At 48.1% G+C, this 13,969-nt stretch overlaps 1 protein-coding gene across 2 annotated transcripts in view; it reads right to left on the reverse strand.

Moving 5' to 3' along the window:
- The window catches only part of KMT2C (lysine methyltransferase 2C), a 1,555,522-nt gene that overhangs the window by 1,038,859 nt on the left and 502,694 nt on the right, over positions 1-13,969 (reverse strand). For both annotated transcript variants that reach the window (XM_086941472.1, XM_086941471.1), the window contains exon 18: positions 839-1,051. In XM_086941472.1, the coding sequence (XP_086797598.1) occupies positions 839-1,051 (213 nt within the window). The remainder of the gene's footprint in view (positions 1-838; positions 1,052-13,969) is intronic.

A 13,969-nucleotide genomic window follows, 5' to 3' on the forward strand; every position in this document is an offset into this window, starting at 1 on the left:
GGCCTTAGAGTTGTGGCTCAACTCAGGGACTTTTGGTGCAACTCAGGGAATTTTGGTGAGGATCTGTCACAAATATTTGTTTGTGACATTCCTTACAGAGCTTAAAACCTGTTGCTTTGAAAGTGGACATGTCCCTTGCACACTGTAAAACCATTTGCATGATTGTGGAAAGGGTTTCAAAGAGACAAGAGGTAGCTCAGGATCCGCGTCTGGTGCCACAGAAAGAAGAGCGGACATCAGCACATCATTTCCGGAACAGAGCAGCATCTGTGTGGAGCTGCACAGTGCTACCTATCAGCCCGGGGGTGCTCCTAAAAAGTTTAGAGATCCAATCTGATGCCTGGGGAATATTCAAAATATGAGGAATCTGCAGCTAGACATTTCCATCTGGATCTGGTTATTGAAGGGATGTTGAATTCATATCATTACAATGTATTAAGATAATCTTTGTACTTTGGAGATGTTACCTGCATACTTGTGACGATCATATAACTGTTTGCTGTGTAGTTACATTTCTTATATAATTTACATGAACCCCCACTATTAAACAAATATACAAAACAGGTCAATGTATTAGGAAGAGCACAAGCTGGAAAGCATTTCAGGTATGCCTTTCTTCATATGAAGTGTGGCAGGAGAGCGGTGTGAGTGCTCACTTTCGTGCAGAATTGTAAAAAATAATTTTTTAGAGTAAAAACTTTCAAACAAATTTGATCATTTCATTTTTAACTACTTCTAACAAATGTGTGTCTCTGTCAAGAAAACAGCTTCCAAATTTTCAGAACAAAAATTCTAGTATAATGAAATTATATTATTATGGTTGTTTAAACAATATTACCTCGGCTATCATCCATCTCCCCATCTCTGGAATGCTCAGACTGAAGCTCGGGAGGAGTTTGCAAAACAGCCACACTATTCTGGTTGATAATCTTCAGTTTTAGCTTTGGTTTGGAACGCTTCTTTCTTGGGACAGTTACAGTAAGGCTCTGTAAGTGAGAGAGCCCAGACTCTGTCAAACACACACCATCCTGTGTGAATGTCTTCGGAGGTTCTATAAAAAGTTAAAAAAACACTATTTTCATGGGGCATTCATGGGCTCTTGTACATGGATATTAATACATACACACTTACATAAACAATTATCATGTAACCTTGCTTTATGGGCCTACAACAGTGACATTGACCCTTGGGGAAATGTTATAATGACGTTTTTCCTGGACATGCTTTTCATAAGACCCTCAAGTTTCCTAGGCAAGAACATTTCACAGTAAGTGCCTGCCATAGTCCAGTCATTTGTTCAGATGTGTGGCATTTAGGAGTAGTATGCAGGAGGTGAACCAGCAAAAACTTAAGACATGAAAAGAGGTGAGGAAAAAAAACTTGAAACCTGGCAACATATATAGGTTCTGACGCTATGGTAAACCACAAGAACAAAAGAGTTATTTCTAAAATCACAGCAGAAGAGAATTGTACGAAAAAAATTACTTACCTATACAACCTCATTTCACTACAGGGAACTCTTAATTGAAATCATATACACCTAATAGTCACATCAATACTTGAGATCCTGCAGCACTTAAGATAAAATAAGTGTATTAGATACTTTTCTTAAGAAAGTTCTTGAGTAAGGCCAAGGGACTGAAAGCAGGTCCTCGTGGCAAAGACCACTCCTAGCGACTCCTCACTCCTGTAGAAGCCTCTAAGAACGCCTATTAAGGTGACTGTATAAGAAATTCCATAATAGCTATAGGAACCTACACAAGTTGTGTAAGTACCTTCTGTGTATGTATTTTTGTCTTTTTGTCCTGACGAAAGCTCTACAGACCCGGCTGGGCTCATAGAGCTGAAACATGTTGAAGCATCCATATATATATATAGATATATGGTAATCTAGTTGCCCGATTACATATATATCGAATTTTTTAACAGTGCCAACCTTTTCATTAAAAATTCTTTTTTGGTGACACACTGTTTTTATATTTTTCCCTTTCCTATTATTTCTGGACACTTCTACCTGGACCGGAGGTAGACTCGGGTGAGGCAGGCATACCGCACGTTATTTGACTACCCTATGAATATGCGATGACGCCTGACGGGGCGGATAAAAGATACACCGCATCGACTAAATCAGGCTGTCTATGAGGGTTTTCAAAGACTAACCGAAGGTTTAGTAGACACCAGTGTCCATTCCCTTTTGATTAATTCAGTTTCTAACTAGGGGAACTGAATGGACCTTGAATCCTCTTCCCTCCTTTTTGAAATAAGTCTATAGGTAACCAAACAGGTCAAAATTAGGTTGTTCACAAAACAAAAAAAAGCTAAGTGTGTTTTGAACCAGTCACAAATGTAATAAAATGACATGGAAACCTGTTTCACAAACCTTTTATAAGTACTTCATTTAGCCAATGGTTCAAACGAGAACAAAAAATAAGATGGCAAGAAATGAGAAGTGGTGGCAGGGAAAGAAATAACTTATCTCAAGAGGTATATGATACAAGAGCACATGAGCAGACTTCCCCAAATTAATTGAAACTTCTGATGCTCAATCTATACATGCGTTGAGTTTTAATAAAAGCGCTCCTACCCCATTTTTAAGGAAGAATTTGTAGGTTTGATCCCAGCAGTATCTATCATATCTGGTGAGGATGTCCAAAAATAGCTGTTTCGAATCCTTTAGCAGGACTGACAGGCCTCAATGTTTTAAAATTTGGACATTCATTATTTGATAATGACATCTAGTTCTTCCATGACACACGTCAAAAGTTTGTCCACAGCGCTCTAGTGTTTGGACAGCGCTCTAGTGTCCGGCCGATTGGGGGCCGGTACACGATAAAAAGGGCATTTGATTCCCTGCTCCTCACTAGAACAAGGACTCCTGAGGCGCAGCCGGGAGCTTAGGGTTACTATTTTTTAACAAAACTGAATTGATTTTAAAACTGAATTGATTATACTGACAGCACGAGCATTCTTTAAATAATTATCGCACTTTGGACTTTGAGATTTTAATTGTTCCCCCCCTCGCCACACTTCTCTACCTGTGGTGCTTCTTCCAGGGATTGTAGGGGCCTTGGGGAGCCGACTTAGGGCTTCTACAGAACGCCGGCCTCGATCCCTCTCGGCGCAGACTGCGGGCACAATCTTGGGGGAGGACGGGGACAGCGCTCTAGTGTCCGGACGATTAGGGGCCTACACACCATAAAATGAAGTCCTCTTCCCGTCCGCGCCGATGGTGCGCCGGAGGCGCGCCAGAGGCAAGCCCGTCTATGCCCGTCCGTGCCAGACTGGGCCATGGGCCAGAGACGCTGGTTGACTCATCGGGCCCTCATACGACTTATACTCGGGAGAATCTACTGCTTTTCAAACCCAGGCCTTACCCCCGAGAACATCTGATATTCAACCCAGAATATCCCTGGCCGAGAGGCTATGATGGGGTGGGGTCCACATTAGAGAAGAACAACGCCATTACAAACTCGCCACACTTACTATGGCACTCCTAAACTGTAGGTCCCTTCCAAAACACGCCGTTGAAATAAATGTATTGGTCCAAGATCTGGAACTGGACCTATTGTTTTTAACAGAGACATGGCAGTCACCAAACTCTGGAGCTGATATTGACATGGTATTGCCAGACGGCTTTAACATGCAATGTCAACATAGACCTCTTGGAAAAGGGGGTGGGCTAGCAATAATACAGAGACAGATTTGGCAGTAGAATAGCAGAGGGTGGTGTTAAGGACTGCGAAAGCACTCATTTTCATTTGCAAATGTCACCGAATAAATCCTTATCTGGCCTACTGGTATATCGTCCGCCAGGCAGCCCAGGTCAATTCATAGACTCACTACTAGAGAATACTATTGCCTTAGCTACCGCTGCACCTAACTTTATCTTATTAGGAGATTTAAATTTTCATTTCGACGACCCTTCTGACAAGGGGGCTAGGGATCTTAAACACGAGCTGAAAACTATGGAGCTGGAGCTAATAAATGAAGATGCCACACACAAAAAAGGTCATCTTCTTGATCCTATATTCACGAATGCCCCACATCTGGTTTCAAGGTCCTCCCTCCCCCTACCTTGGTCCGACCATTTCCTGGTCCCATTTGAGTGGCAAACAAATTTGGACCTCCCACAAACACAGGCGCCACGACTTTAGAGAGAGTCTGGGCCAAACTTTCTTTAGAAAGCTGGATTAACAGACTGGAGCAGACGATTCCCCTATCTGACCCTGACCCCATGGAGGCGGATCTAAACCTCTTAAACTGGCTCAACGAGTCCCTCGATTCTGTTCTGCCTAAAAAGACAGTGGAAAAAAAGAGTAGGGCCTTTAAAACCCCTTGGTACACCCCTCAACTTCGAAACCTAAGGAAGATTGTAAAAAAGCCGAGCGCATGTGGAGAAAAAATTGGGCTCCCATGATAAATCAGAGTATAGAGAAGCCATGAGGACTTATAAATCATCTCGGAAACTGGCTCAAGCCACTTACTATGAAGAGAAAATTAGAACTTCCTCTAATTCATCTAGAGAGACATTTAAAATTGTCAAAGATCTCCTCAAAGCACCAACTCCTTCGACGGTGCAAGTGGCATCCGAAGCTAGGTGCAACCAATTGGCCGCTTTCTTTGAAAATAAAATTCAAACTATACTTAAAACTCTACCGCAGAGCGGTCCAGCCTCTGACTGGACTCACTCTTTGTCCCCCACCATCAGCCCTTGCCTCGGCTCGTTTGTCCCGATCTCAAGGGAGGACCTCCTAAAAATTTCACACACCATAAAGAGTGGCTCTCCCAATGACCCTGCCCCTATGCATGTCCTGAACCAGGTAGCTGCCATCACTGCCCCAATAATTACAGACCTTATCAATGCCTCCTTCATCCAGGGAATCGTTCCGTCCAGCTGGAAGCTCGCCATGGTTAAAGCGCTTCTTAAGAAACCTGAGCTTGACCCAGCAGAGTTGAGTAATTTCCGACCAATTTCGTTGCTGCCGTGTGTCAGCAAAATGGCGGAAAAAATAGCCAATCAGCAGCTTTCTTCTTTCTTAGAAACGAACAAACTGCTTCGTAAATCCCAGACTGGCTTTCGCCCAGGGCAGGATACAGAGTCCGCACTATTGGCAGTTGTAGAGGAAGCAAGGTGCATTCTGAATTCAGGGGGATCAACGTTGGTGATCCTCCTGGACCTGAGCGCTGCGTTCGACACGGTGGACCATAAGATCTTAATCCATCGTTTGAGCAATCTGGGAGTGTCAGGTACTGCGCGGCAATGGCTCACATCTTTCTTGGAGAATCGGACCTTCCAGGTGTGGGAGGGATCAGCACGCTCCAAGATAACCCCTCTCGAGTGTGGGGTTCCACAGGGCTCATCACTAAGCCCTACCTTATTCAATGTTTATATGGCCCCCCTCGAAGATGTGGTGAGTCCATTTGGGATCAAAATAGTCACGTACGCCGACGACACCCAACTGGTTTCGTGCTCTCCCAAGAAGAACACTGTGCAAAAAACCTTCACACCTGCCTCTCAGAAATCCACCCGTGGATGAACGTCTCACGTCTCAAATTGAATGGGACTAAAACAGATCTCATGTTGTTAGGCCACCATATAACATCTCTACCAAAGTCCATCTGGCCTGCCTGCCTGGGACCGGCACCTACCCCAAAGAATTAACTAAAAGGTCTGGGAGTATGGCTGGAGCAGGACTTGACATTTAAGACCCAGGCAAAAAAGACAGCGGGCATCTTCATAGGGTTACTTCGCTCTGCTCGAAAAATACTTCACCTACTGCCAGAAATCTCAAGGAGGCTACTTATCCAGGCTCTGATTTTATCTAGACTGGATTATAGCAAACGCTCTCCTCCACGCAGCCCCTGAATCTACAATTAACACCCTTCAACGAGTCCAGAACTCGGCAGCGAGACTCCTGACTGGCACCTCCCATAAATCATCAGCCAGACCGGCACTCAAAGCCCTTCACTGGCTACCAATTTGTGAAAGGGTCACATTTAAAGCCCTGTGCATTGCTCATAAGTCTCTACAGGGGAAGGGCCCCCCTATCTTAGAGCATTTTGTTCGCCCATACAAGGCCACTAGATCGCTCCGCTCCAATCATGCCAATTTGGCAATTGTCCAGAGAGTTAGGCGGATGCGGACTGGGGGTCGCCGCTTCTCAGTGAACTCAGCGACCCTGTGGAATGCTCTTCCACTCAGGATTCGGATGGAGCCGAGCCATCCGAAGTTCCGAAAGCTCCTCAAAACCTTCCTGTTTCCCCTAGACCCATAGCCGCTGGCACTGTCTTTGGTATTGCAAATGCTACTTACCAGTATGCATCTGTTCTTGGCATGTAGGGCTGCTGACATTCATATCTGTGCATAGACCGCCACCTAGTGTTGGGTCCGGATGATTGCACATTGTTGTCCTGGAAGAGTCTTCGAAGTATCACGAGATAGGTGGCTCCTCCCCTGGACTACAGTGCGCATGGGCATCGCCTCCATCCCCAGATTGTTTTTAGCCATTGGCAGAGATGGAGTGAAGAATGTGAGTGATGACCATGCTATGAGCATATGTGTTTGTATGAATAAATACTGCAGCTGCTACAGGCGCCGGGGAGGAGGGCGGGCGATATGAATGTCAGCAGCCCTACATGCCAAGAACAGATGCATACTGGTAAGTAGCATTTGCAGTTCGAGGCATGTGGGCTGCTGAATTCATATCTGTGCATAGAATACATAGCAGTCCCTCCATTAACGGCGGCCGCCCGTGCCAGCTGCAGCAGTCTGAAAAAGCGTTTTTAGAACAGCCTGACCAACAGCTGCCTGCTGTTTGGAATGCACGTCTACACAGTAGTGCTTAGTGAAAGTATGTGTGGTAGACCACGTGGCTGCTCTACAGATATCTTCTAAGGGAATGTTACCTAGGAAAGCCATAGAGGCCCCTAACTTCCTAGTGGAGTGGGCCCTCGGTGGGATAGTGAGAGTGCGCTTAGCTTTAGCGTAGCAGATCTGAATGCACTTTACTATCCATCTAGCAATCCCCGCTTTGGAGATAGCGTTTCCCTTGTGTTGTGTGGCAAAAGCAACAAAAAGCTGTTTGGTTTTGCGGAAATCTTTCGTCCTGTCCACATAGTACATCAAGGCCCTTTTCACATCAAGGGTGTGGAGCATGCGCTCCGCCAGCGTCTCTGGGTTTTGGAAAAACACCGGCAATTCAATTGTTTGGTTTATGTGGAATTGTGAGACCACTTTGGGTAAGAATTTAGGGTTAGTGCGGAGCACCACCCTGTTAGCATGTACTTGGAAAAATGGTTCTTGGATGGTGAGTGCCTGCAACTCACTAACCCTCCGTAGCGATGTAATTGCTACTAAGAAAGCCACCTTCCAAGTCAGAAACTGTAGCTCACAAGAGTGCAGTGGCTCAAAAGGAGGACCCATCAGCCTTGTAAGAACCACATTGAGGTTCCATTCTGGAGCTGGTGGAGTCCTTGGTGGAATGACCCTTTTGTGTCCTTCCAGAAAGGCCTTAATAGCAGGAACCTTAAAGAGTGACAGGTGCTGCCTATTCTGGAGGTATGCTGCCATAGCAGACAGGTGAATGCGGATGGAAGAGTACGCTAGATTACATCGATACAGGTGAAAAAGGTAACATATGATGTTTTGAATGGAAGCATCTAGCGGGTCAATGTCGTGGTTCACACAGTAGATGACAAACCTCTTCCATTTAGCCGCATAACAAGCTCTAGTAGTGGGCTTCCTTGCCTCCCGAATGATGTCCATGCAATCGGGAGGAAGATTGAGGTAGCCAAACTCTAGGACTTCAGGAGCCAGATCGCCAGGTTGAGCTGTTGCGGATCTGGGTGCTGAATGTCGCCATGGCTCTGCGTCAGAAGGCTGGGAGTGAGATGAAGCCTTTGATGCGGTACCACGGAGAGTTCCAGAAACGTGGTGTACCATGGTTGGCGAGCCCACGTTGGAGCAACCAGGATGAGCGTCATCGAGTGTTGCCTGAGCTTGCGTGCCACCAGCGGTATCAGAGGTGCTGGGGGAAAAGCGTACGCAAATCTGCCTGACCAATTCATCCACATCGCATTGCCCTGTGATTGGGGGTGTGGGAACCTGGCGGCGAAGCTTTGGCATTTTGCGTTCTCCTTTGTGGCGAACAGGTCTATCTCTGGATGACCCCACATTTGGAAGTACGGTTGGAGTACTGATGGATGTATCTCCCACACGTGCATCTGATGGCTGTGCCTGCTGAGCAGATCTGCCATCTGATTGTCCTTGCCCGGGAGGTGCTCTGCCATGAGGAAGATGTTCCTCTGAATGGCCCACTTCCACATGCTCTGAGCCAGATGAGACAGCTGTGGAGAGTGTGTGCCTCCCTGTTTCTGGATGTAGTACATGGCCGTCATGTTGTCCGTCCGGATCAACACGACCTTGTTGCACAGATGTACTTTGAACGCCTTTAAGGCCATGAAGATTGCCATCAGTTCCAACACATTGATGTGCATCTTCCTTTGCTGTAGTGACCATAGTCCCTGCACAGTGTAATGGAGTACATGCGCTCCCCATCCCTGGAGAGAGGCGTCCGTCGTCAGGATAATCTGTGGGACAGGCTCTTGGAAAGGTCGGCCCTTGCAAAGGTTCTGTGGATTCCACCAATGCAGAGAGTTGTATGCCCGACCGCTCACCAACACTAGGTCTGTCAGTTGCCCATGAGCCTGAGTCCACTGACGTGCTAGGCACTCCTGAAGCGGACGCATATGTAGTCTCGCGTGCGGGACAATGGAGATGCAGGAGGCCATCATGCCTATCAACTGCATGAACACCTTCGCAGGAAGCGAGTGTTGGGGTCTGAATCGTTGGATCAGCGCCTGGATACTGGCGATTCTCACTGAATTCGGCTGCGCAGTGGCTGCCAGAGTGTCGATTGTCGCGCCCAGATACTGTCGCACGTGGGCGGGCTGGAGATGGGACTTTGGGTAGTTCAGAGAGAATCCCAGATCGTGCAGGAGACGAATGGTGCGTGACACGTGGTCTACGCACTGCTGTTCTGTTTTTGCTTGAATGAGCCAGTCGTCTAGGTATGGAAAGACGTGGACGTGCTGGCGACGGAGATGCGCCGCCACAGTCGCCAGGCATTTTGTAAATACCCTTGGTGCCGTGGTGACCCCGAACGGCAGGACTCTGAACTGGTAATGCTGGTCTAAGATTGTGAATCTGAGATACTTCCTGTGGGAAGGATGCAGGGGAATATGAAAATAGGCATCCTTCAGATCCAGCGTAGCCAGAAAGTCCCCCTGTTGAAGCAGGGGAAGCACCTGCTGCAACGTGAGCATATGGAAGTGCTCCGAGAGGATGTACCAGTTCAGGGGCCTGAGGTCCAGGATCGGTCTGAGTGATCCGTCCTTTTTGGGGATCAAAAAATACAGGTAGTAAACCCCCGTTCCCCGCTCTTGCAATGGAACGAGCTCTATCGCCCCTTTTTGCAGCATAACTAGAACTTCTTGCTGCAACAAGGTCAAGTGCTCGCCGGACATAGGACGGCTTCTTGGCGGTATGTCCGGTGGAATGGACGTAAGCTCTAGACAGTACCCGTACTGGATAAGAGACCTCACCCACCTGTCCGTGGTGATGGACCTCCACGCCGGCAGGAACTGCTGGAGTCTCCCCCCGACCGGTGTTGTGTGATCGGGGGGCAGTGACAAGACGTCACTGCTTGTTGTTGGTGGTGGACCTGGAGCCATTGTTTCCACGTCCCCTGCCTTTGATATTATTGCCTCTGTAACCACCTCTACCCTTGTTGTTATACGAGGGCTGGGTGTTACCCTTGTAGTATTGTGTGGACTGGGATGCCTGTCCCCGTGAGGTGCCTTTTGAATTTGAGCGGCGAAAGGAACCACCCCGAAACTGCTGACTCTGTAAAGCCCCCATTGACTTGGCAGTTTCGGTATCCTTTTTCATTTTTTCTAGGGAGGCATCCACCTCAGGGCCAAACAGATGGTCAGGATTCACTGTTTGACTCAATATCGTTGTTTGGATGTCGGGCTTGAACCCCGAAATTCTAAGCCAGGCATGACGTCTAAGTAACACACTTGTATTGATGGCTCTGGAGGCTGTGTCTGCCACGTCTAGGGCACATTTGATGGATGCATTTGTAATGAGTTTACCCTCCTGAATGAGCATCTCTCCTGCCTCCTTGTATTGGTCAGGCAAGTGTTGCAGAATGGCCTCTAATGTGTCATAATGGGCCCTATCATAACGTGCAAGCAGGGCTTGGGTGTTAGATATTCTCCAGATGTTAGCTGCCTGCGCAGCAATGCGTTTGCCTGAGGCCTCAAAGATATTGGACTCTTTGTCTGGGGGAGGAGCGTCACCAGTAGTCTGAGAATTCGCCCTCTTCCGAGCGTTGGAAACAACCAAGGAGTCCAATGGCAAGTGTCCCTTGATATAAGTGGGATCCGTGGGCGCTGCCTTATATTTCCTGTCGATGCGAGGGTTGACCACCCGCGCCCGGGTGGGCTCTTTGAAAACCTCTGGTGCATGTTTCAGCACCCCTTTAAGCATCGGTAGCGTTTTGACTTGCTTTTCGGCTACCGAGAAGGTGTCGAATAAGAAGTCCGCATCCACGGGGTCCGAGTGCAGCTCGACATCGTGGTTCGCCGCAGCTCTCTCTATTAAAGCATTGAAGGCCGCCGAGTCCTCTGTCGGGGACGTCTTGGCGGCGAAAAGTTGAGTGTCCTGACCCGACTGCGGGTCTTCTGTGTCGCCTCCCGCGGCCCAAGGCACATGCTCCTCCTCCGGATCCGAGTACGCAGGATAGTTGTACTCGGCATCTTCCTCGTCCGCATCGGCCGCGGGGGAATGCGTCGGCGAGTGTTCCAAGGCCTGTGGGGACACAAATTCCACCAGAGCCGAAGAGTCCGCAGAGTACTTCTTGTTTTTGAGCGGGATCTTAAAAAGGTTCCAACGCCGGCTCCGACGTGATTTTTCGTTTGAGGAGCGACAGTTTCCCGGTGTTGGCGTCGATGATGACCTCACGACGTTCTTCTACCGCAAGCGGTTGGAGACGAAGCTTCGACACCACCAAGGCAGCTTTCGGCGTTAATACCTCCCCTGAATGTCCGCCCTGTTTCGGCGCGAAGGCCTTCGGCGCCGACTTGGGTGGAAGGGTGAAACGAATAGGCGTTTGCTCTTTAGTAGGCTTAGGCGTGAGCGTAGGCACTACAGTGTCCTGAGCGGGAACCACAGTGGGCTTTCGGATCCGCTGTAAGGATTCCCCCACTTTCTTCGTAAAGGTTGCCGAGGGCTGAACCGGCTCGAGCGACCCCTCATCTTCGAGAGCCTGATCGCCGGTAGGCTTCTTCTTCGGGGCCGACGCCCCATGCCTAGGCGCGTCGTCGCCCTGACGCTTCTTCGAAACCGTCTTCGGGTCCCCGACCCCTTTCGGCGCCGACGCGGCCGCGTCGGAGGCCTTCGCCTTCGGCGTCGACCCCGAGGGCTTCGGGTCGGCCATTTTGGCGTGGCTCTTCAAGTCGGCCATTTTGGTTTTCTTGGAAGTTGACGCCTCCAGAACCTTCTTTACCAACGCAACTTTCAGTTTCGGTTTCGCATCCGAGGGTGCGTGACCAGTTGGCTTCACTTTCGTTTTCTTCAACATAAGTGATGGCTTAGAAATGTCCGTGACCGGGCCCGGAGGCGGGGACGTAGGACTCATAGTTAGATCTTGGGTAAGGCCCGAAGGCGATCCCTCGACCTGGGCCGTATGAAGGGGAATAACCCCTGAGTCTGATTGGGGATGCTCCTCCTCTGAGCTATCTCCCATCGTGGCACAAGCCTGATCGTCGTCCCCTACCTCGTCGGAGACTTCGTCAAAGTCCGCCTCACCCGCGTCGTAGGTCTCCTCCTCGGACGCGGGGCCAGAGTCCGACCCTCGCACGTCGTCTTCTCCCTCGACAGATTCCTGGAAAATGTCATCTGGTGGGGGCGCCGAAGCCGATAATTGAGCCTGGAGCCGATTGGCCCGGCGAATCTTTAAAGTCTTCTTGCTTCGGAACTTCGAACACGCCATGCAGGTGTCTTCGCGGTGATCCGGCGACAAGCAGGTATTGCACACAGGGTGCACGTCGAGGTGTGAATATTTGGAGTGACACAGCGGACACTTTTTGAATGGAGTCCGCTCCATAGCAAAGGGTGTAGTGTAGGCCCGTCCGCGCCGAAGGCACGTGGAAGGGCAGCAAGAGATAGGAGCTGAGAGTCAGAAAGAAACCCGTACGCAACTATACCGACGCCCAGCCTAAAGACCTTTTGGTCTCGAGTAGAAGTTGAACAACTATCGGTTCCGACAGAGGGAACCGAAACACATCCGAACCCAATGGCGGAAAAAAACAATCTGGGGATGGAGGCGATGCCCATGCGCACTGTAGTCCAGGGGAGGAGCCACCTATCTCGTGATACTTCGAAGACTCTTCCAGGACAACAATGTGCAATCATCCGGACCCAACACTAGGTGGCGGTCTATGCACAGATATGAATTCAGCAGCCCACATGCCTCGAACCCCTTGTTCTATAGCGCTGGGACGCTTGCGGGCAGCCATGCGCTTTATAAATTTAATTTAATTTAATTTCATTTCATTTCACCATAATTAATTATCCTAGTCCACCATAATAAAATATTCAGTGGCTCGGGTGCATCTATTACTGTGCGTTAGCCGCTCAGTTAGTAGCAAATGGGAAATCTGTCTGCTGAACAAGGAAGAGAAAGCATATAAGAGATTCTCATCTAAGCTTCCAGCAAAACTACAAAGAGATCAAACAGCAACTGAATACATGCCCTGGATGTATGACAACTTCTTTACAGAATATGCCAAAATAATACAGGTCCTATCAAAAAGGACATTAAGTGCCTATTATGTCATAGTCTCACCAATAATTGTCTGACCCTCGAACATTATCAGATACCTGTTTCAGCCCAGTTAAAGCCATGAATCATCAGCAATGCCTCCGTTTACATGCATTTAGTGGAAATTCACATGTCCTGATTTTTAATGGTTGATCTAAAAACCTGACACTTCTCAACAAACCAGGTCTTCAAATACGGCTTGGATAGACCAACAGGGGTTATAGGAGAGCAATATAAATTGGGTTAACAGAAAAGCATAAGAGGTCAGTGGGAAATAAACCAACTTTCAAGTGTTTGTTTCTCACTTGAAAACGCTGAATATTTCCATTAGACAATTTTTGCAAGAGTTCCACAGAAAGCACAAACATCATTGGAGACCTACGTAAACCTCGTCTAGTTCTCCTAGCCAAAATTGTTGGTGTCGCTAGCTTGCCAGGATTATCCGTTTTGTGCAGTAATTTAGGAGGTTTGCTTTAATGTATTCTAGTATTCAGGGGCCTAATACAGTCATCTACACATTTCTGTTGAGAAAATTTCAGTTGACCCTATCCAATGCCTTAACTAAGTCAAGTGTTCGGATGGGAATGTTCCCTGCGTGGTAAAAGTATGTTTAATACGCCCTTAGTGCCAGACAACATGTGAAACATTATGCTTGTTTTTATTTTGGGCTCCGACATCATGCTAACTTAGCATGAATGCTCGTGCCCGGCTTTGTCCTTGAAAATGAAAGCCCAAGACCTGTTGTGTAACCAGGAGGGATGCAGCAAGAGTCTCCTTATAGCCAACAGTGGACTCCTATCTCTGTCCTGGGTGAATCATGTAAAGTGGTGGTGACAGAGCACCACGTTTTATGAGTTATAGTATGACCAGGACTTTTTCTCTGTATCAGTGAGAGTATGGTCTACTGCTCCCTTTTGTATAAAGGTCCACAGGTATACAAGGACAAGAACCTGGCACCGACACTTCTGTGTATGTTGAGTGGGTGTGTAAGTTTGGTGCATGTGTAGCACACATATGTTATGCAGCCTGTGGGATTCATTTTGTGATGCCCCTAGTTTAGCATGGCATAAGATGGAGGGTGA

The sequence above is a fragment of the Lissotriton vulgaris genome, chromosome 10, assembly GCF_964263255.1.
Source record: "Lissotriton vulgaris chromosome 10, aLisVul1.2, whole genome shotgun sequence".
Lineage (NCBI taxonomy): Eukaryota > Metazoa > Chordata > Amphibia > Caudata > Salamandridae > Lissotriton > Lissotriton vulgaris.